Source organism: Muntiacus reevesi, chromosome 9 (genome assembly GCF_963930625.1).
Source record: "Muntiacus reevesi chromosome 9, mMunRee1.1, whole genome shotgun sequence".
NCBI classification, from domain to species: domain Eukaryota; kingdom Metazoa; phylum Chordata; class Mammalia; order Artiodactyla; family Cervidae; genus Muntiacus; species Muntiacus reevesi.
Window position 1 is genome coordinate 60,089,242 of NC_089257.1, and position 23,992 is coordinate 60,113,233.

Below are 23,992 nucleotides of genomic sequence, written 5' to 3' on the forward strand. Positions count from 1 at the left end.
TCTAAAGCTACATTCTGGTAATGTTCCACGTCTAAGGCTTCAAGGAGAGGGAGAAATCATATTTTGATTGGTGTCGTTCAATGTACGTTCGTGTTTCATGCGAAAATATAGGCAGACACTAGAGGGTGCTGTTTGACCTTCTTTCTCACCGAGGTGCGCCGCAGATGCCCGTGATTCAGGGCACTGAAAAATGCCATCGTGTTCTCCTAGCCAGGACCGAACTGCAGTGCAATACAAGATGTAGACATCCCTGAGTTCAAGGAGAGAGGCCAGAAGGTTCATAATGGTGTAGATGCTAAATTAATTCAGAATTAGTAAAGAAGTAACTCTTTATTACTCTAACCCTGTATGATTGTCATTTTTTAAAATAATTACTTAATTTTCTTGGTTGAAAGAAATTTTATTAGACTTCAAGCTCTCACTAAATGTCAAATGTTCTAAAAATAGCTAGAATATTAGACAATGTGAAACAATTCGTGCTCAAGGTTTGGCACTAGGGTTTTGAATAGAGCGCATACTTACTACTGGTTAAGAAACTAATTATAGAATTCCCAATTGTCAGAAATGCCAGACCCCAGGATGTTGTTTCTTTTGATATCAGAGAAATACCAAGTTAATAACATTCCTAATTAGCTTCCCTTTTTACCTTTGCTAAGCATGTGCTTTCTTTCACCCCCCCTTTCTTGAAATCTCTTGAGGCAAATCTTTTTGAGTGGCAGGAGAAGACAATGTTCTGGAGTTCTCTAAATATATGCTATCATAGGGTTTATGTTTGTATCCTGTCATTTTCTAAGAATATTTTAAAAGAAGCTCACAGTTCTCATTTTATAGAGAGGAAAGTTACGGTATTGTGATATGGAATGATTTGTTTCAAGCAGAGAATTAAATTAGCATTGTAGAAGGGTCAGGACCATCTCCCAGCTCTTCTTGCAGACAGTCAGCTAAGGGACCTGTTCGTTTTTAGTTCCATAGATAAATGTTTCTCTTTAATACAGATAGGCATGATTGGTTCGAAGACTACTTGGCAGCCATCACCACAGATTTCCAGTTCTTCTCCCTCCCAGGCTACAGGAAGTTCACAATGCCCTCTCTCTGAATGTTAGTTCTGGCCATGTAACTTACTTTGATCAGTGAAATGGGAAAAGACATGTTGTGTCTCTTATGAGGTGTGGTTTCCTACACTCTCCCCCCTTGCGGAGGTGAGCCCCGAAGTCTCCTATCAAGCTGGCAGCAACAAAAGGTAATAAAATATCGAGAAATAACAAGTGTTGGGAAGGATGTGGGGAAAAGGGAACCCCTGGCTGTTAGGAATGTAAATCGGTGTAGTCACTCTGGAAAATAGTACCTAACTAAAAATAGAACCACCACAGGATCCAGCAATTCCACTTCTGGGCATTTATCCAAAGGAGATGAAAAGACTAACTGGAAAAGATATCTGCACCCCTGTGTTCTTTGCAGCATTATTTACAATAGCCAAGATATGGAAACAACTAAATATCCATCAGTGGAAGAATGGATAAAGGAGATGTGGTACATACACATACAGTTGGACACAACTGAGTGACTGAATATACACACGCACACAATGGAATATTATTCGGCTCTAATAAAGGAAGAAATCCTGCCATTTGCAATAACATGGATAGACCTTGAGGGATTATGCTAAATGAAATAAGTCAGACAGCGAAGGACAAATATATTGGGTTAGCCGAAAAGTACATTTTCCATAACATCTTATGGAAAACTGGAACTTTTTAGCCAACCAATAGTATGGTCTCATTTATTGGGGAATCTAAAAAACATTACAAAACAAGAAAACATAGAACAGACTGGTGGCTCCTAGAGAGAGAGTGAAATGGTTGAAGAGGGTCAAAATATATAAACTTCCAGTTACAAAATAATTATGTCCTGGGGATGTAATGTACAGCATGGTAGCTATAGTGAATAACTGTATTTTATATTTGAAAGAAGAGTAGATCTTAAAAGTTCTCATCATAAGATAAACATTGCAACTATGAATGGTGATGGATGTTAACTAGGCTTAGTGATGATCATTTTCTGGTATATACATATACTGAATCATTACAGTGTATACCTGAAACTAACATAATGTTAGATGTCAATTATATCTCCAAAAAACCGTGATTCTGACACAGGAACAGAAAAATAACCAATGGAAGAGAATCAAGAGCTCACAGAACCTCAGAGACTAAAGTTGATTATGCTAAAGGTGGTACTGCAGTCCTATGAATAAAGAATACGTTGCTCAGTTAAAATGAGAGGGAAAAAAAAAGCTAATGAAATCTCCATCCACCACTACCTTCCAGGATGGAATTAAGGATCAGAGCCCCCTGACGTGAGCAAGAGAGAAACCTCTGTTGTTTAAGCCACTTAGACTCTGGGGTTTTCCATTAGGCCTCCATACCTACCTTATCCTGATGACAAGTGAGGAAGTCAACCCTCTGTGAGAAAACCAGAGGCCAAGAATCAAAGTGTGGCCAGAAAGGATTTAATTAAAAATATAAAAAAACAATTATAGTCTTTAATTTAGAAATTTCTAGTGACTTTGACACGAAGATCAATAAAGAGAAGTTATTACATGGGAAAATATTTCCTCCTTATATGTCTTCAGTTTAAAATTTGTCTAAGGAAATCATGTGTTAGTTGCTTGCGACCCATGGACTGTAGCCCTCCAGGCTTCTCTGTCCGTGGGATTCCCCAGGCAAGAATACTGGAGTATTCTTGCTGTTCCCTTCTCCAGGGGATCTTCCTGACCCAGGGATCGAACCCGGTCTCCTGCATTGCAGGTGGATTCTTTACTGTCTGAGCCACTAGGGAAGCCCAATCAGGTAGAAATAAATAAATGTTACTGTGTTCAACTCAGAATCTGATTGTGAAAACCTACACCTTAGACTCTGGAAATGAGAATTGAACATTAGGTCTGAAGCTGCTGATCTTGAAGTGGGGCAACTCTGGAGCTGAGGATTTTCATGTGAATAAAGAACATGTGCATAACATCAATTTCCATCACGGTGAGGAAGAAGTACTGCATCTCACTTCGAATGGGCAGTTCATTCCTTAATCCATCTCAATGTTCAGCATTTTCCCAAAAGATCCTAAAATGTCTAAGTCGAAGCAGACGCTTATTTTTCTCCATCAACACCACTTGTCTTCCTGGCTGCCCAGCAGCTATGGCTGCCAAGCCAGAGCCTGCAGACCCTCCTGGGGGCTGAGAGAACAAAGCCGCTCGGCCCAGACTCAGACTACACCCCACTTCTTCAGTCCAGTGACAGCGACAGCCTTTTACAGGCAAGACTACAGGAATCATCCTCACACTCAGAGCCAAGGACACTAGGATTTCTGCTCAGTGTTTCCCAGAGGTCCCAGGAAATGGCAGAAATACCCTCAGCTTCAATCCAAAACAACTTCAAAATGAACTGGAAGTGGTGTTTACTTTGTTTTTAACCTTAAAAAGAGAGGCACCCCAGGGATGTATTTACCAGGCCCTCCACTTTGTAGTTAATTAGAGTAAATGCGGGTTTTTGTATCATGTACAAAAGAGGCCACTGCCTGCTTCTCTCCTACTCAGCATCTTACTGAACGCCCCGCTAATGCTCTGTCAGAACAAACAGCCACATAACAAAATGCACAGGAGCTCCGGCCAGCAGGGCCGACCTGCTCCAACCGCTGCTGCTCTAGCTGCCTCTTTGTTTATATCCGAGGATGCTATTTGGTGTGCAAAGCTTAACATCGATATGAATGATTCTGGCCACCGAATAATGAGAATAATTGAACACACAGTTTATTTAAGCACAAAACATATTAAAAATTATTCGGTTGATCTGTAAAAGAGAAGACTCTGGGTCTGAAGGGAAGGATGGGGGGTGGGGTTCCCCAGGTCAGCAAACAATATACGAGGTGGACACTCGGCCCTGGCAGGACTGGCGGACTCGAGGGCAGGGCGGGGAGAACGCAGGAGCATGGGAGGTCAGACACTTCCAAACATCGGAGGGACCCCTCAGAGGGAGTCGAGCCTTCCAACCACTGCTTCTCAATGTTCACTATCATTCCACCAGGCCCGCCCTCTGTAAAAACTATGATCCACTGGTGGGGTAGATTTCTCTGGTTAGATTTCCAGGTAGACTTGTCTCACTAGAATTTTTTTCCTTTACTGGATTTTCCTGTGAACCCAAGATTCCTGGTGACAACTGTTTGGAAATATTAGGCAAGATACATGTTTTCCACAGCTGACTTTTAGGAGCTGGCTTGCATACTCTGAAAGTGGGGGGGGTGGGGGGGCGGTGGCATAGTTTTTCCCTCTTTTCTGGAATTCTGACCATATGGGGGAGACGGTATCACTTTGAGACTGTGGACAATTTCAAATAGGTTCTGACTTAAGGGCACACACCTTATTGCCTACAGGGGGTCAAAGTAAGTAAATTACAGTACTTTATATATAACCTTGAGTGAATTATGAGGTCGTGCCTGACTTATAGACAAAATGCCATAATGAAATCTGGGTCATGACGAGAAGCAGCATCCAAACTTGAAGTTCGATGGAAGAATTAGAGGCTGTGAACAGAAAGAGAGACATGGTAAGTCCTACGAAAAAATGTCCCTGCTTGACATGGATCAGCCATCCTGGTGGATTCAAATAAAGGCACCTGCTTTCTTCAAGCCAAGAACCCACTTTCTCCAAATGGACTTGACTGTGGCAGCAAGGAAGTGAAATTAACTCAACCTCTAGGTGAATCCTGCTAATTCAAAGGGTACCAGGGAAACCTGGTAGCTAAGGCTACTACAGTAAAGTGTGTTTGATGGATCACACACCCCAGTCTTAGACTTGGGGGCCAGATTTAAGGTCAATACTTGATTCTTAAATGCCTGGATGTGTGTGTGTGTTCAGTCGCTCAGTCGTGTCTGACTCTTTGAGACCCCATGGACTATCGCCCTTCAGGCTCCTCTGTTCATGGAATTTGTCAGGCAAGAATACTGAAGTGGGTTGCCATTTCCTCCTCCAGTGGATCTTCCTGACCCAGGGATCGAACCCTTGATTTCCGTGTCTCCCACATTGGCAGGCGGATTTTTTACCACTAGCACCACCTATTATAGGGAAGCCCTATTAAATGGCTGGATAACTTTTTTTTTTTAATTTCCATCTTTTAGATAAAAGATCAGGTTTAAAAACAAAAAGATCCTCATATTCCTTGAGTGGGCTTGCATGGAGCTCAGCGGTAAAGAATGTACCTGCCAATGCAGGAGACATGGGTTCAATCCCTGGGTCAAAAAAGAAATCCCCTGGAGAAGGAAATGGCAACCCATTTAGTATTCTGGCCTGGGAAATCCCATGGACAGAGGCGGCTGGAAGGCTACAGTCCATGGAGGTGCAAAAGAGTCAGAACATGACTTAGTGATGCAACAACAACAGTAAATTCTTTGGGTGTTTGCTTCGTCTTTCCTTCTTACTTCCCGGAAGTCTCATAGGTCGACTGCTGACCCATTGGGCCTTGCATTGCAATGTCTCCTTCCTGAAGTCAAGAACTCCTGTGCCCCCGGCTGCCTGCCCGGAGGCTGTGTGCTCACCTCGGCAGCTCTTCCCATCCTCCTGCAGAGTGCCCGTCACGCAGCTGCACAGAGGCCCATCCACCCGGCTCGTGCAAATCTGCTCACATCCTCCGTTGTCCTCACACCAGTCCAGCCCTGAAAGACAGCCCTGGACACGTTACCTGCAGACATCTAGCTCTTCAACTCACATCTATGGGCAAGGCTTTACAGAGAGGAGCGGCAAGGGAAAAGGCCTAGTACTGTCATGCGTTTTTAGTAGCCCATGAAAGGATGTCACCATGGACACCTGTGATTACGGCAATCTTTGCAAACTGGGGACCCCAAACAGGCGTCCTCAAGCTCCTGGTTCTCCAGGTTCACGTCATAGGCACAACACACCCCAGAGTCAGCCTGTATCTTCAAATCCCATCGTTTGAATCATTTATAGTGTTTTAGGGAACATACATACTTTTTCTCCTAATAGGGCCCACTGAAATGATCTGTTCTTTAGGTTCCTTGGTATAATCTGTGGCAGTCCTGGAATTTTGAGGGCAAGTCTGAAAGACAGAACACCAAAGGGAACATTTCACACAATTAAGCTGATAACTTATTCTTCACCACATCCTCACCTCCAAAAGAGGCAGGGGCTCAGCCTGGAGCTCTATTGCAGCTCAGATTAATTAGAAGCAATGTATGCTTGATCATAGAACCCCCTGGGACTTGGGGCTTTATGTTGAACAGAATTTAATATATTCTCTACACTAGAATTAGATTCAAAGAGGCTCCCTTCCTAGGAAGGAGGATCCTGTATCAGATCAGATAGTAACGTATAGACCAGCATCGGTAAGCAGCTCAGGCCATCGCCCACATCTCAATTCTGCCAACAAGTTGCTGTTCAGTAGCTCAGTCACGTCTGACTCTCTTTTGCGACCCTGTAGACTTTCAGGCTCTTCTGTCCATGGGATTTTTCAGGCAAGAACACTGGAGTGGGTGTCTTGCCATTTCCTCCTCCAGGGGATCTTCCCAACCCACAGATGAAACCCTCGTCTCCTGCATGGGCAGGCAGGTATTTTACCACTGAGCCACCTGGGAAGCCATCTGTCAACATGAGGTGAGGGTAAAGCTACAATATTAAGGGTTAGGAGCCAGGGACTGGCGCAGTAAAACCTTAGGGACATAGCTGAACATGGTGGAGATATAAGCCTGGCGGGGACCAGATGATGAGTTTGTCACCTCATCTGCGAGTCCCTCAGAGCCCCAGGCCCAGAGCATGGATCTGGATAATCTGTGGGATAGCCCCTGTCTAAAGGAGACCTGGATAAAGAACATACTGAGCCTGGGAGTTTGCTTCCAAGTGGAGGAGAGCTTGGCCCCAGCCTTCACTTCAGAAGCAGGTGACTTGGCTCCTTGAGGCTTTGGCATAGTAGTTCTCAAATAGGGCCAGTTTTTCCCCGAGGGGAAACTGGGCAATTCCAGGAGGCATTTCAGCTGTTGTAAGAGGCGTCTAGTGGATAGAGGTCAGAGATGTGCTGAACAGTCAACAGAGCACAGGGCAGCCCCACAGCAAAGAATCATTTGGTCCAAAATGTCAGTAGCGCTGAGGTTTAAGAAACCCTGGCCGAGTGTGACACCAACAACAAACTGACATTTCAGAGACAGAGAAGAGTAAACGGTCATCACTCGGCCCTGCTCTCTTATTGTTCCGGCACAGATGGCTATCACTCCTGGGCATCTGAAGATGGTTGTTATTCAGCCACCACCAGGTGCCTTGAGCCCTAAAAAAGAACCTCTAAAGAGCGACCGAACTTGGCGTTCACCATCCCCATGAGGGGAAATCTGAGGCCGTGAGAAATAAAGATGCGCGTTGAATTTCCACACCCTCACTTACTATTTTACAGGAGTACTTTTCTGAATCGCAGAGGGACACGGCGCAGTGTAGGTGGACTTCGTCATAATCCCCAATGAACTTAAAGACCGTGACGTGGAAGCGGCAGGTGAGGGAGACGGCATTCTCCTCGATGCCAATGGTGTTGTCTTTAATGTTCTGACACCTGTTCAGAAAGAAAGGGACTCTCAGCTTCACACGTTCATGCCCCACACAAAACCATCACGCACGGTAAAAATGCCTTTGTGTTTGAAAGTGACCTCTGGAGTGTGTAGGCTTGTCATTTGTTAGGACTCCCTTACAGTTTCATAGTTTGTTGGAAAAGCGTCAAGTAGCGCCTCAAATTAGCATCTTAACTGCAACTAAAGACAAAACGACCGGAGGGCCTGTACTCAATTTCCCAACACGTCAGTTTCCCATCCCTCTCCTTCAGAATGCTGTGTTTTACGGATATCAGTTAAACAAACACAAGATGAGTCCCTATGTCTTCTGTACTTTCTCAGTTAATTAACAGTTTGGGGAGGGGCCCCTTTTTCAAGCTCTATTGGGAAGTCTCCCTATGAGTGAGAGCGCGAGGGAGCTGGAGAAGACAGACAGCTGAAGGGACCACCCTCCTCCCCTCTTTGCAGTCCTGAGCCAATAGGCGAGGGACGAAGGTATCTGCCTCCACTCGCGGGCGTTCCCAAATGGACCGCAGTCTCCTATGCCCCAGGGTATTTGCACATGCTGTTTCCCCACCTGGAAGCCTCTGCACGTCTAACTAACCCTGCTCTTTCTCCAATGCCCATCTGTGGTTCCCGCTCCAGCATAGGTATGCCCTGACCAGGCAGGAACAAGTGGCCTTGCCTGAATTTGCCGACAACACCCTGCTGAGCCCCTGGGAACATGAACCAAGGTGTAATTGTCACTGTGTCTCCAACACACGGATGGGCACGCAGTAAGTATTTCAAAAGAAGAGGTGGTACATATATACAATGGAATATTACTCAGACATTATAAAGAATGGAATAATGCCATTTGCAGCAAATGGATGGACCTGGAGATTATCAAACTAAATCAGTCAAAGAAAGACAAATATCATATGATATCGCTTATATGAGGAATCTAAAAAAGAAATGATAAAACGGAAGTTGACTCACAGATTAGAAAAAGAACTTATGGTTACCAAATGGGTAGGGTGGGGGGAAGGGAGAGATTGGGAGTTTGGGGTTGACATGTACACATTGCTATATTTAAAATACATAACCAACAAGGACCTACTGTAAAAAATAAATAAAATTTTTAAATAAAAAAGAATATTTAGATGCTGTGTAGTCAAACTCATACAAATATTTGCCTGAAAAATAAAACCTATGACACATCTTTTAACTCCAAGAGAACGTTTCTCTGTGTGTGTGTGTGTGTGTGTGTGTGTGTATACATAATTATATATAAATTGTATTTTTACTTTTGGAACATTACAGTATTAACTCTCAAAACTGTTTTCCTTGAAATGTGGTGTTAAAATTATACTTAATTTTTAGACCCCCAAAAAACTCTGGAAATAATCAGTGAATGAATGAATGAATTGTGCTTCCATGGCCAAGACTGGACCGTGGCAGCCAAGAAGCTCTTTAAAAAAATCTAATCAAGATAAAAAGGGTAGTTCTTCTCCTTATGTTTTCTTCCCCTGGCCCACAGAATTCAATCATTTAGTGATAAGGAAAATTTTAAATTGATGTTATTCTTCAGGATCCCCATACCTGCTCAGTCTGGTAATTGAGTCTGTAAGGCAATAGTTTCCTAAAAGCTTTGAAACAAAAACTTACTAGCCATACTTTTCCTTGTCACTGTGACTCATCTGAATAATCTAAATTGGTTCAAGGATTCTACAGTGTTATCAGCCCTCTGGTCTTCATGGAGCTCCTCCCTCCTTTTTTAAAAAAATATTTATTTGTCTGTGTCAGGTCTTAGTTGCAGCACATGGGATCTTCTACCTTCCTCTTGGCATGCAGGATCTTTAGTTCCAGCATATGAGATCCAGTTCCCTGACAAGGGATGGAACCCAGGCCCCCTGCACTGAGAATGCAGAATCTTAGCCACTGGACCAACAGGAAAGTCCCCAAACCTTCCCTCTTAACTAGACCCCCGACTCCCAGAGAGATGATTTGAGATTTAAGTGTCAGAAAAACAGGAAGCACAAGGAAGGGGCCTCGGGAAGCAGGGACAGGCTGTCTGGATGTTGCCTTAGGGGGCTAACAAACTGAACACTAGGATCCTTTGTCCACAATCAGAAGGACGGTGTCCTTTCCTCCGTCTGGGCATACAAAGAGAACAGAGAAGTGACTTTCATGTGCTCAGACCTTTGCATCACTGGTAGACAGTGGTGGCATCTATGCGCCCCTACCCTGTGTAGCTGGAGAGAAGCAACTGACCCTCCCATCCCCAAATTCCAATGCAGAACCATTCTGTTGCTCAGTCATTCCACACTGAGCGTCAGTTTTTCCATAAGCTCACTGGAAAAAAAAGAAAAAACAATAACCACATTCCCCCAAGAAAGGTCAAAAGGACTCATGAATTAAAATTCTCTCACATGATGAAATTACTTCTCACCCAACAACAGTTTAATTTGAAGACCTTCATCCAGACCCTGGGGGAAGCTGAGATTTATGAACGTGCTCACTTACTCTCCCTCTCTGGGTCAACTCTATTAAATACTATTTAAAAAATGCTAAATGCCACAGTGTCCTTCAAAGGCGGCCCGAGCCCACCCACCAGAGTTTGTACAGTGGCTCAAATCGTAGCCCTTTTACTTTGGGAGAAAAGACCATGATGGGGTGGGAAGCAAGGGAACACATGGAGAAAGAGACCTGTTACATTAGCCTGAGCATCTGGATCTGCAAGATACCATGTAATCCTCAAACCCTTCCCTCCGCCTCCAGGGAGGCTAAAACTCAACCCAGAAAGGTAGTGCCTTAATGAGGCCTTTGCCAAAAATCCCATTTGACGCCTTAGCAACCCAGGCCACAAGCCACACCTGGCCAGGTAGGGAGTTGATGCATATTGGTACCTGAAAGATTCTTCCTCTGCCCCTTGCTGGTTAGGTAGCCTTGGCTGAGCTGTATTCAGGCTCTGAGCCTGTTCATCTGCAAAACATTGGATGTTTATTGTTTGTCTGCCTAGAAGCATAGTCTTCTTTGGGGGGATTATTCCTTCCCTCCCCAATTTCATGGCTAATTATACCCTATCCATAGCACCCCAGAGAAGGATGCTGATTCAGGCCTGAGATAGGGTTCAGGAAACACTATTCCCAAATCTGGCACCTTGAATATTTTCAATTGAAGGAGTTTGAGAAAAATGACAGAGTCAGGAAGGTCACTCTTCTCCCCTGAAAGAGGCCATAAAACTCTCCTGTGAGAGGTACGCTAGAGGAAAGGAGCATTCTTATCTCCAAAGTCAAGCGGGTGCTGAGAAGAGTCTGAAGAGTCTGGCTAAGATTTCCCTCAGTTCACTACAGTGACCACACACAATTGACCTATCATATCCACAACTGTCCACTCTTTGTCAAACAGAGCAAAATGATATTCAGTTTAAACGATTTCTTAAGAGTCTCCATTTCCTTATGAAGACTCCCATGTCATGTAAAATTTATATTAAATAAATGTGTATGCTTTTCTCCTGTTAAACTTTGTCCATGTAATTTTCAGACCCAGCCAGGAACCCTAAGAGGGTCAAAAAAACTGTCCTCCCCAACACCAGGCACTTTAATGTTGCATCTTCTCCAAACGAAGGAGAGGGAATCCATCCAAGAAAAGCTAATCATACTCCTTCCCAGGGATTTCCTGAATTGGGATTAGAAGGAATGCTCATCCCTGGGGGTTACAATGCTGAAAAAATGCTGGTGTCTAATGAGGACAATGAGAAAGACAGAGACAATGATAGAAACAGAGAGACAAAGGATAGAGGGAGGGAGGGAGTGTTGACAGCAACTAGCCCCCTGAACCCAATTATTCCTGAAGCCACATCTACTTACGTGATTCGGTTTTGTAAACGCTAAGTACTTTGTTTTTGCATAAACTTATTTGAAATGATCTCTACCACTTATAAAAGAAAGAATTTTGATTAATACAGTCATCTGCTTTTAAGAATTCATGTACTAGGGTGATGGAAATGTTCCAAAATTAGATTATGGTGATGGTTGCACTTCTCTGTAAATTTACCAAAAATTGTTGAATTTTACACTTAGAGCAAATGCATTTTATTGCACATAAATTATGTATGCAATAAACCTGCTAAGAAATTATTGTTGCTTGACAAAACCACTAAGTGTTTTTTAAAAATAAAGATAATTATCATGATTGTTGATTGGTTCATAGTCTTTTCTTCTTTTTCATTCACCCATTCATTCATTCAATAACTTTGTTGCATAATCACTATTTTTCAGGAAATATACTAGGTGCTGGGCACATACTGGTGGGTAGAAAAACTCACCTACAAGCTATTAATCCAATTCCTTTAAAATTTTGATAGATGCATTATTCACCAACTTTAGTAATTCTCATTACCTCCTTTCATTTGTAGATTTGATCCACATTTGATCCACATTCAACTCAGACTGAAATTCAAAGTAGGCAGGACAGAATGCCCTGTTTGATCACATTGAGAACAGAGCATTTTATAGTTAATGCCACAGAAAACTGGTGATCTACCACTAAGTTGTTGTGTGACTTCAAGAATTGCTTGATCTCACTAAGCCTCAGGCTTCTCGTCTATAAAAAAGGAGCTTATCATATTTACTTCATACATTGTCGTGAGGATGAGATAGCTCTTGGGTCCAAAATGCTGGTCGTGTAGTAGTCAACACATGTTAGTTACCATTCTCTTCCCTAAAGAAGATGTAGACAAATCTAACACTAAATGCTCCGAGACTGCCTTCGAGAGGAGGCTACCCACCCTCCTTCGATGATGAAGTATCGGAGCTTGTCGTTGCTGTCTCGGGACGGCGTGGCGTAGCACTTGTTCAGCGTCAGAATGAGGTGCGTGGCGTCAGCTCCGACCACGAAGACGCCGACGTACAGCACGTCTCGCGTTGTCAGCACCACCTCACCCTGCCGGTACGGGTGCTTGTAGGAGGCGTTTTTGTAGAGCGCCATCTTGGTGGTGAAGCTGCCTTCCTGAGTTGGAACCGTCAGGTTAATGACACTATAAGGGAAAAAGTTGTGGACTTAAAAAAATATTCACAACCTAAAAGCTGAGAGTTATGTTTTATCTGGTGGGAAATCGTAGGACTTCAAGTGACCCTGACAGAACTGCTCCAAGAATGGGAGGGGAGGGGCCAGGCTATATAGAAGTTTTGCAACAAAGGGCCGGTAATCTGAACATCCAAAAATTATTGTTAATTAAAGAAAACCAGATATCCCAAGTTAAGGAATTTAGTGCTTTTCTATGTCTGGGAAGATGCAAGAGTCTGGGCTCACTGAAATCATTCCTTGGATATGCACCTCAGCTATCTGGGGCCAGTATCCTGTTTTCACATCTTAAGCTTCTTTTTCTCAGGCCTCAACTTAGGGAGTGGCTACAGTCTGGTGGCTGCTAGATGGCAGGTGTTTTTCCTTCCTGAGTTGTCTCAGGTCTCATCAGCAGCTCACCATTCATGGTGGCTGCCATCACTGATGACTGTGACATCCTTTGTTTACTGACATGGCAGGAAATATTCCGGCTCTCACAGTCGTGAGTAGGGAACCCCGAACAATGTTATCGATTCAATTACCTACCATTTTCCAAGCTGAAAATGCAGAGGGAAAGCCAAGGAAGAGAGAATTAAAGTCTAATAGGCTACATTAAAATTAAACTAAAAATTCACTTCCTCAGGGCCCCTCTCCCCTGGCACATTTCAAGTGCTCAATGCCCATATACAGCTATTGCATTGGACAGTACAGATATGGGCCATTTCCATCCCTGTAGAAAGTTCTATCGAACAGCACTGGCGTAAGACATCTGAGTTCAGAAAACATGAATTATTCTTTCCTAGTGCTTCAAAGACAGATGCTAGCAATTTTGATTAGGCTAACCTTAACTGTCAAGGAAAAGACAGAGCGATGTGCACAGCCCGTGAGATTCTCTACCTTAGCATAGGCTTCACCACGGAGTCCAAGGAGATCTTGATATCCAGCTCATAAGCACATGAAAATTCCACATTGATTGTCCTGTCCCTGGTGATGATGTTGCCAGTATTGTTGGCACTTTCGATCCAAATAGTGTTTTTATACATGATATGAGTGCCATTGGACTGCAGAGCAAAGGAAGGTCAGAAATCATTAAATCTGGGTGTGAGTATGTGGTTTGCATTTTAAATCCATGGGCCTGAAAGTGGATAAATGGCTTCATTCCATACATAACCCAGAGGCCAGTATAAATCAGGATGGAGTTAGTCTCAGCATTTAGTAAGGAAGAAAAAAGTATTAAATGGATGGCAACAGCACCCTTCAGTCTGATAACTTTGAATGCCCAACAAGCGTGATTTCATGTACCACTGAATTCTAAGTACTACCAGCCCCCAGTTATCTGTGGGAACCCAAGCTGGGGACAGCATGAAGTATTGCCATCCCGAGGTAATATACGTATCATCTTTCAATTCTTAATTCAAAATCCCCTCTCTGTCAGATCTTGTACCAGGCATGCCCACAAGTTCCAAAATGGATACATGCATGTTTTACCATCTTGCTCCTTTCACTCGCTGATTAAAAAGTGTTAATGAACAAAATATATAGTTAACAAAATATATAGTTAACAGAATATATTACTATATGTAAAAGAGATAGCCAGTGGGAATTTTCTGTGTGACACAGGGAGCTCAACCCAGTGTTCTATGACAACCCGGAGCGGCAGGGAGTGGAAGGTGGGAGGAAGTTTTGAGAGGGAGGGGACATATGTATACCTGTGGCTGACTCATGTCAATGACTGGCAGAAGCCAGCACAATGTCGTAAAGCAAATATTTTTCAATAAAAAAATTTAAAAAAAAAAGATGGCGGGGAGGCAGAGGAGGAGGAGAAGTGAGATGTTTTGCCAACCTAGAAATTGGACAGCCCAAGACAAAAAGCTGTGACCTTGCTATATTTCTGTAGCCAACTGTTAAATGATGTCTGGGACACCCCTGCCCCTCAAAATAGCTGAACCCAGCTGTCTTTACCTGGAAGAACAATAAAAGCACGAAAGAGATAAAAACATGTGTCAACGTTCAGGGCAAAGGATGTCAGCAGACAGGGCAAAGCAGGGGAGGAAGCCTGTCACTCATCTTGCTTTCACTTCAATCAACCACTTAGCACTCAATGATGGGCGTCTTTTGCTGTTTTCCAAGGAGCATGTTTCTAAGTCAGACCCCTGAAGCTGGCTTAAGGACGATCAACGTGCAAACGCTCAGAGCTGCCACCAGCAAGGCCGGATGCTCCTTCTGGCCCCCGCTGCTCACCTGCACGATGTTGCCACAGTTCCCTTTGGTGTTGTTGATCTGAAAGGAGATAAAGTCCTCGCCTTCAATGCCGGTGCACTGCCTGTCGTTGACCCGCACGCCCTCCCTCTCGAAGCCAAGCTGGAAGAGCTTGCACTTAGATATGGACACTTCCATCTGAGACGCCTTGCAGGTCACCTCTGCATCAATGATGTCGTGGGAGTCTGTGGGGACATGGGTATTATGACAGATGAGTCACTGGGAGCTCCCCTTGCTGCGGGAGTGGGCGTGGTACCCTGTCCTCTTCAGAAGAGGCTGATGATCTTCACACAGAGGCTTTGGCATATCTAACAGAGCTCTGATCAATCTCAATGAGTGTATGAAGTCATTCAAAGCAATAACCTGAGCAGTGCTAGAGACTTTTTTTAAAAGACGAAAATGCTACACAAAGCATCTTTGGTCCTTTCTTCTTAAACCCAGGATTCCTGTCCCACTCTGGTAGTAGCTACTCTTGTAAGCTCCATACCGTGTCTGGCTTGCTGTGACCTGGCTAAGAAACATGATTCAAGTGAGGGCAGCCCTAGGCAGGCTGCCCTATACAGCCCAGCTGGTAACCAGGCCAGCACTAGGTGTTCTTGTTTTCTGTCATGGGATGCACCAATGGACATTTTCCATGAGTGCACAAACACAGGCTAACAAGCAGTAAAGAAACAGAGAGAAACACTTTTATCTGCCCTGGTGAAACCTTTGAACAGCTCATGTGGTCCCCTCCTGCAGAGCCTTCTGGTCAACCAGCCTTTCATTTGCTGATGCTAAACGTAGCACATGCCTCCTGAGTTCCCTGGTTCAACCAAGGGCATGGAGATGGGAAGCAAAGCAGCTCCTCTTCAAACTGACAAAACGGGTGTGCTCTGGGCCAGGGACAAGATCATTGCTACTTTAAGGGGGCTGTGGTTAAGAACAGGACCTGGAGCCCTAGTTGCTTGCAGTTTGCTTCAACATTTCAGTTTTCTTTGGGACCTGCTGAAAAGCTTCAGGGAAGATAAGCCAGGTTAAACACATGTTTAAGTACATGGCACTCTTGTCCTGATTGTTTCATGTTTTCGCCAAACCACCCTATCTCCCTGTGAGTCTAAAAGATCGATTTGGATCTCTCTGATGTTGAACGTGGCCTCAGACGAAGCTGACTGATTCTATGAATGTACAAATTTACGTTTATCATTTATTGAAGAAAGGGATGTAGCTTCAAGGAAATGAACATTAGCCTACTTTGAAGAGGTCGGGTTCCTTTCTTGTTCTGCTTAAATGCTCATGAAAACTTCGTCATTTGGGTTTCTAACCCACAGTGTGGGACACGTGGTCTCCCACCCAGGAGCTTTCCTACAAGGCTGCCAGGCGTCTCCCATTGGGCCTGTCTTGGGGGTGGGGGGACAGGTGTCACTCACTGTTTCCATAGGGAGGGGGTTCAATGCAGCCACACAGCTCCCCTCCATTTTCCAGCTCACAGGTTCGGTTGGGACAGTCCACCCCCACACAAGGATCTTCAACCACTCCTGCTAAAAAGGAAAACAAACAGAAACACACACAACTTGATTTTCACACCAATGCCCAGCAGCATGTGGTCATACTCTGAACTTGCCACTCCAATGGACCTGGTGATGGTCAGATGGCACAAATTAACAGACAGGGCAGTCTTCCAGGAAGTAATGACGATAGCTAATAATTGGGTCTTTGCTATGTGTTTCATGCTTTGGTGGCATTATCTCTTCCAACCCTTACACTATCTGCCAGCTAACTAGTATAACTTGGCATCACAGCTGAAATGTACCCAAGGTCACGCACAGGTGAAGGTAAGTGAGGAGGATGGGAGACACAAAAAGCCAAACTACCAGCATGTCCCGAGATTCCTGCACTTACTGCTCTGTACCACCATCGTGTGCATCAGAATCTTTATATTTATATAAGCTGTAGAGTCCAAACCATTTACCTCTATATTTCCAATACTTGGCCACCTCACAGTAGATGCTCAACAAGTAGTTGTCAAGAATGAAGATTTCAGGGCCAGTAAGGTCCCAGAGAGGTCCCTTAAACCAGGATTTCTTAGTCTTTTTTTTTTTTTCCTGATTCATGGTCCACATGCTTCTACTTAATTTTGTAAAAACAGACAAACAAAAATCTACATGCAACTCGCCAGCATTGACTGAGATTAATGGCACTTTTTTTGCCAAAACAGGGAAAACTCTAAGTAAAATACAAATGTATGTGAAGTGTCATCACCAACAGATTACAAATAGTATTTCTGTAGCAGATGAGCCCATAGGCCACCTGCAAGCTCATTAACATCTCAGTTTGAGAACCACTAATGGAAAACACTTTCTTTTAGACACTCGTTTCTTTATTTAAAGACTCTTGCTCCCTATCCAGGTGTAATAATCTTCCTCGTTGTCATGGTTTCTAACAGTAAGTGTTAAAGAAACAGCCATGATTCAACTCCAGCATGAGCCAAGTTAGCTTCAAGAGTTTAAAAACAAAACAAAACAAACCCCTCAAGCTGTCCCGTAACTGCAGATGCTTCTCCTGACCTTCTGCTGAATAGCTATTATGACAGGTGAGAGGACAGGATTGGAGTCGCATCCGTCTGTCTTAATTCCTAGAAAGATGTCTAAAGTAGAGCCCTCACCATCAGTTAAATACACTTACTTATTATTTTTGCAGTTTAAACTTCTTATTTTGCCTTGGGGAATGGCCAGTTAACAGTGTTGTCATAGTTTCAGGTGAGCAGTGAAGGGACCCAGCCATACATGTACATGTATCCATTCTCCCCCAAACTCCCCTTCTGTCCAGGCTGCCACATAACATCGAGCAGAGTCCTCTGGGTTATACAGTAGCCCTTTGTTGGTTATCCATTTCACATTTGGCAGTATGTACATGACTATTCCAAATTCCCTAACCATCCCTTCTCCCATCCTTCCTCCCTGCAACCATCAGTTTGTGCTCTAAACCAGTGAAGCTCTTTCTGTTTTGTAGATAAGTTCACTTATATAATTTCTTTTCAGACTCCACACATAAGGGATGCCATAGGATATTTCTTATCCTCTGTCTGACTTACTTCACTCAGTATGAGACTTTCTAGGTCCACCCTTGTTGCTACAAGTGGCATTATTTCTTTTTAGGGCTAAGTAATATTCCACCAAATATACTTATTTCTTAAAAGCTTCTTTTCCTAAAGACCCATTTATCGCCGAGTGTGTTCAGCACCTAAGACAGTGCTAAGCACACAGCAGCCATCCAATGACTGTGCTGGTTGATTAACACAACGTGCAAATCACCCAGGAGAATGAGGGGGAAAACGTATGGAGGTTACAGCTCCCAAGAAGGCGAAAACATCACTTACAAATAGAGTGGGCCATTTACTACTTGGCAAATACAGCATGCCAATACAGAGGTAAGTTTTGAGGTTAAAAACAAAAACTGATATTTTTTTAAAAATTCCAGACAATTTCTGAAGTTCAAAACAGTTTAGGCTCTTTAAAGTATTGCTTATTAACAGAAGAGGGTAAAATATTAAAGCTATCAAACAAAACATTTCTATTGATTGCCAACAGAAACTACTCCATTTGCTTAAGAGTTTCTGAAATCACTGAGTGCATGTTTTAGTTATTGACATTGTTTTTAGGTTCTGAATTGTGTATTCCTACTCTTGTCAGGCGTGGTGTGCAGATGTACTGATGAGAACACTCTGTCTTGAAGCAAACAGGGCCAGTTTTCACAGTGGTACCGATATGCACGGGGTACCCGTATACATGCGGAGTTGGTGGTGCACTTTGAGGGACAAGCACGCACTGCAGTATCACACTGCATTCATGGGACAGAGTGACCATTTCTGTACCTGGACACACATACACGGATATGACAAATTTATGTGCATTTAGGCACACACTTACTTGCTCCATCTATTTGATTAACATGGCAAGAAAACAAAGAGAGTAATGGATAATGGACATCAAAATAGTTTTCTTACTACAGAAAAAAAATGCAAGAGTCTACAGATTTTTATTTTATCAATAGCACAAGTATAATCCCTTTATAAATCTAATCATGGCTTCCTTGCAATCAGGCAGATACAGCCAGCTCAATCTGCCACTTGCCACCTGCCTTCTCTTTGTGATCTGGGCTCTGACTCATGTGAAAGGAGCCTTTGGAGAGCTGAATTTGGGGCACTGAAATCAATTAGGAGTCCCATGCTCTGTCCTGCTATCTTAGAGGTCACTACACTGGTGCTCTTCCAACCCAGAGAACCCCACCTTCCTCAGCTGATATTCTGAATTCCATAACTGGACCTAGGGGGGAGTCAAGCTCCATTGAGAGTGCCCCTCACAGAATCTCCTGCAGCCCACACCTCTCCACCCTTCAACCCCCAAAGCAGATCAACAGGCTGAGATGGAGACCAGCTGGCAAGGCCCGGACAAAGTGACGCCACTGGCCAAGCTGTGCTTTCTGACTCAGAGAAGAGTCTGCAGAAATAAAATAACTCCCTTACAGCAATTCTCCTTCTCAATCCACTCGGTGCTGAGGATTCCGAAGGAGCGGCAGGACTCCCCGTAGGCGGCCAAGGAGCCACACAGCTGGAACTTCTTGTGGTTGTAGCAGCCGTCCAGGTAGCAGGACTCGTAGAAGGGCAGGGGGTCGAGCAGCCCGTAGCAGGGCTGGAAGAAGCCCTTCATGTCCGTGAGCTTCAGGCAGTAGCCGTCTCCCTGCATGTTCTGGATGTGCACGTTGTCGCACATGGCGGCGTACTGTGAGAACTGCAGCTCGTTGCAGCTGGGGGTGAAAGACATGGTCAGACCAGGAGGCAACACCAGGCATCTGAGATGGGCGGTGGGGGTGGGGGGAGACCACAGTGGTGACCTCTTCAGCTCACCCAGAAGTGAGTATGGGAGCTGACCCCAACCTTAACCCAGGCTAGGATTCGAAAGCCAAGGTATTTCTCCTGTTACACCACTGGGATGAGCGAGGGTAAAACAAAATGACAGTAGCCAACGTGTCAGGCAAGGGTAGATATTGACATAATAACCACTAACCGTTGATGTGGGCTTCCCTGGTGGCTCAGTGGTAAAAAAAAAAAAACCCGCCTGCCAATGCAAGATATGCAGCTTCGACCCCTGGGTTGGGAAGATTCCCTAGGGAAGGAAATGGCAACCCACTCCATTGAGTTGCCTTTTATCCTTATCCTTGCCTCCTGGAAAATTCCATGGACAGAGGAGTCTGGAGGGCTACAGTCTATGGGGTCACAGAGTTGGACACGATCAACTCTGTTGTTTATTGACTATAAAAACAACCTTTGATATAATTGACTGATATGATTGATACAATAACTATTAACAGATATTGCTATAATAACCAATAACAATAATGATAATTACATTATTATTAATCAAAAATAAAAGTAATAACTGTTGTTAAAGTAAAAGATTTGAAAGGACATTCAGGAGCTTCTAAACCATTTCCAGTTTAGTTACCAGAGACCATAAGGAAAATCTTCACAAGAAAATTGGTGTCAGGCTAAAACCATTTATAAAAGAAGAAAAAAAGGAAATAAGAAAGGAAAGGAAACTCAAACAGAATGATGATTCCTAAGGAGGAGCTGAATCTCGCTCATCTTTGGAAGCCCCAGAATAGTATAATGTGCAAAGGAGTCATTTTTCTAACTGTGGGTCCCAGAAGTGACATTTTAGAGAAAGCATCACATTAGGAATTCTGAAATCTAATCCGGGCTTTGCCACTTACTGTGCCCCCTCATCTAAGTCATTCCACTCTAGCCTCCGCTGCACCTAGAAAAGGAAGAGGCTGGACCAGATTGTGCCCAAGGTTCTTTCCAGCTCTGGGTCTCACAATTCACAGGATGGTCTAATTTATGGCACATTTTTCAGTCTACACCTGCAGAAAAGTCAAAGAGGGTTGAGAGCTTCATTCCCACATCTGGGAATTCAGCTGATGTTTGGCATGTTAAAACTCAAGGGGACAGAATCATTGTACAAGCAAAGAAATGCCAAGAAAGAGAAGTGTGTCTCTAGAACTTGAGAGGATTAACATGATTTGGCAGTCGGAAGGACTCTTTAAGTTAAACACCTTTGAAATAACTTGCTTAGCTCCTTCTATCTCAGCTGGCCAGAGAGGGGCCTGATAATAACCTCAGTGACTTCTACTTTCTTGCTTTCTTGGGTTTTCTAGACTCCCACCACCTTCTGCCTACGCAACCAAGCCTCTGTAAGAGGAACAAATGGCACTGGTGGTAAAGTGCCTGCCAATGCAGGAGACATAAGAGACGCAGACTCAATCCCTGGGTCAGGAAGATCCCCTGGAGGAGGGCATGGTGACCCACACCAGTATTCTTGCCTGGAGAATTCCATGGACATAGGCGGCTGGCAGGTTATATGACTGAAGTGACTTAGCATGAGCAGACATGAAGTCTCAGCGCTAGGGAACAAGGAATAACCCTCTTCTCCTGGGTTAACTCTTAATCCCACCCTCAGCAAGGATGCCCAGTTGCAGTTAAATTAAACTTGACCAGTTGGGCAGCTGGTCAAGGCTTTAGAGTTCTAATCTTGGGAACACTCTTCTGTTTGGCCAAGGGCTGGATGACACAAAAATTTAGACTTATCCTCTAAGCCTAGTTACTTCCTCTGCTGTTCAAGAAATTACTATGCCTGTTTGTATGATGAAAACTCCAAAGACCTTGGGCTTAGCTCTTTGTAGGAGAAGAAGGGTGGTGCTATACGAAGTGCCTTTCTCATCAACATCTGTCATAGACATGGGAGGACTGGGAGTCTAGTGACTGGAGACTCTCACCTCTTCTGCATGCCATTGGTTTTCCAGCTCTGGGCCAGCACCACGCTGCTCACCACTGGCTTCCCCCGCAAGGTCACGTAATCATCAGTTAAGTCCCCATTGAAGTTGCCGCAAAGGCCACACACTTTGTTCTGCAGCCTCTCACTGATGCTGATTTTTATGACGTTGTAACCGTTGTAGTAGATCTGGATGTCGGGGCTGGTGTCAATCACCAGGAACCCCTCACTGCTGTAGATTTTGGTTGCCAGGCCAGTTATGAACGGAACATTCACTTGTGTGCCATTCACCTGTTAAAGGAGAAAGAAGCAAATGACCCTCAAAGCAGAGACTGGCAAATATTTACTGTAAAAGTCCCGAGTAAACATTTTAGGTTTTGCAGCCCATATGATCTATCCTCGTGGCAAAAAAAAGCAGCCACAGACAAAAGTAACTAAATGGGCAAGTCTGTGTTCCACTAAAGCTTTATTTACAAGAACAGGCAGCAAGGAGATTTGGCCGAATTTCATATTTTGCTGATGCCTACCCAGGAATTTGGATGCTCACTCATCTTACTGTCCACAGTTCCTCCCAAAGAAGCAAAGTATGGTGGCAGAGAGATTAAAATAAAAATGATGGAAAGGTATAATGCACAAGAAGTGGCTATATTTTTGTATAAAACTTTCTCCAGCATAAACCAATTACTGAAAACAAAATCCCAATCCTGCGCTAAGGAGAGTCTAACAATGGTTAAAATGAATCTGGGGATCATTGCTATGTTTATTGTTTTCTTATTTTATAATGTTCGAACAGGAGATGCCCTCCCAGAGGCCCTATAGGCACGGTATTTTCTCCATTTGTCATTTTCTTGCTATATAACAGTTTCTTTTCTTAGCCCTTAGGACAGAACATAGCATGCCTTTCCTGTACTTACCAAAGAAATTGTTCTTTTTCCCCCCCTAGGTTATCAGTAACTTTTGTTGCTTTAAAAAACATAGCAGAAGCCTTAAAAAAATATGATTCTTTACTATTTTGGTGGCTGGGAGTATTTTATTCAGCACAATGTTAGTTCTGCTCTCAGGTGATCCCTTTTTGCTTTCTTGCTGATATATTCTGGGCCCATGCAGTCATGTCCATGTGGGCCAATTTCCAAAAGGAATTAGAGTGTCAAAAACAGTAGCAGATTAACTTTCACTGAAGTTAAAAACCAGTATTAAAATCCAGACTCTTCCTTTTAAGCTTGCAAAACCCTACCAGTCTTTTGCCTAATGCTGGATACTAAGCTATTCGATGAGTCTTTAAATAAAGATACTCCCAGTGCATGATTATCTGAGTCAGTGGTGGAAGGCAGATACAGTACCACTCAATTCCAAAAACATTAATATGCCTGTGCTGGCTCTCTCCCTGGCCCTCCCGAGCTGGAATCTGCAACACGTGGCGGGGCAGGGCTCCGGACTCCATGGTTCCAGTCGCCTGCTGTGAGCAGACTGGTTTAGCTGAGTGACTGGGAGTCACTACCACTACTTCAGAGCAGATTATCTTCTCAGACGGAAGGATGGGAGGAATCCAGGTCGGAGTGGTGCATTCGTTTATGGGGGTGGGTTGGAGATTCACATTTATTTATACACCGTTGTAAGATTCACAAGAAACCCGGCAACTATCCTAGAGAAGAGTCAACCCTAAGAGAAATCCACCGTCTCTCTCCTCTGTGCTCTTTCCCTCGGCGTGTCATTAGGGGGCGCTCTCATAGTGAGGGACGATCCCTCCCACCCGTTTTGATTTAGGGAGTTGTGCTTACAGGCAAACGCTTGCTGTCTTTCATTTTTCTAGAAAGGATGGCAGAGATGAAAGAATCGGTCTTCATTCAGGTGGCAGAGCCAAGAATAATTTCAAACTCTTATAAACAAATGAGAATCTTTTTGGAAATTAATTCAGATTAAAAGTTGACTTATCTACCATTTTATCACCGGAAGCTTTATTAGCATACACGCTGACCTTATGTCCTCGAGATTCTGTACACATCCTGCAAGGCCTTTGTAATCGTATGTGCTAAGTCATTTCAGTTGTGTCCAACTCTTTGTGACTCTATGGACCGTGGCCTGCCAGGCTCCTCTGTCCATGGGATTCTCCAGGCAAGAATACTGGAGTGGGTTGTCTTGCCTTCCTCAAGGGGATCTTCCCCACCCTGGAATTGAACCCACATCTCTTATGTCTTCTGCATTGGCAGGTGGATTCTTCACCACTGGTACGTGAAGGACTAAATGGGACCCTTGCTTACGCCTGTAAAATCTTTACACTTTCAATTCTCTAA

The 23,992-nt window shown here is 43.9% G+C and overlaps 1 protein-coding gene across 1 annotated transcript in view; it reads right to left on the reverse strand.

Moving 5' to 3' along the window:
- Positions 1 to 4,471: 4,471 nt before the first annotated feature.
- Positions 4,472 to 23,992, reverse strand: part of TECTA (tectorin alpha) — an 80,401-nt gene continuing 60,880 nt past the window's right edge. Inside the window, 11 exon segments of the mRNA XM_065944399.1 lie at positions 4,472 to 4,572; positions 5,584 to 5,700; positions 6,014 to 6,101; positions 7,433 to 7,595; positions 12,362 to 12,610; positions 13,534 to 13,697; positions 14,878 to 15,080; positions 16,302 to 16,412; positions 19,397 to 19,677; positions 21,592 to 21,602; positions 21,693 to 21,992. Coding sequence (XP_065800471.1) covers positions 4,472 to 4,572; positions 5,584 to 5,700; positions 6,014 to 6,101; positions 7,433 to 7,595; positions 12,362 to 12,610; positions 13,534 to 13,697; positions 14,878 to 15,080; positions 16,302 to 16,412; positions 19,397 to 19,677; positions 21,592 to 21,602; positions 21,693 to 21,992 — 1,788 coding nt within the window.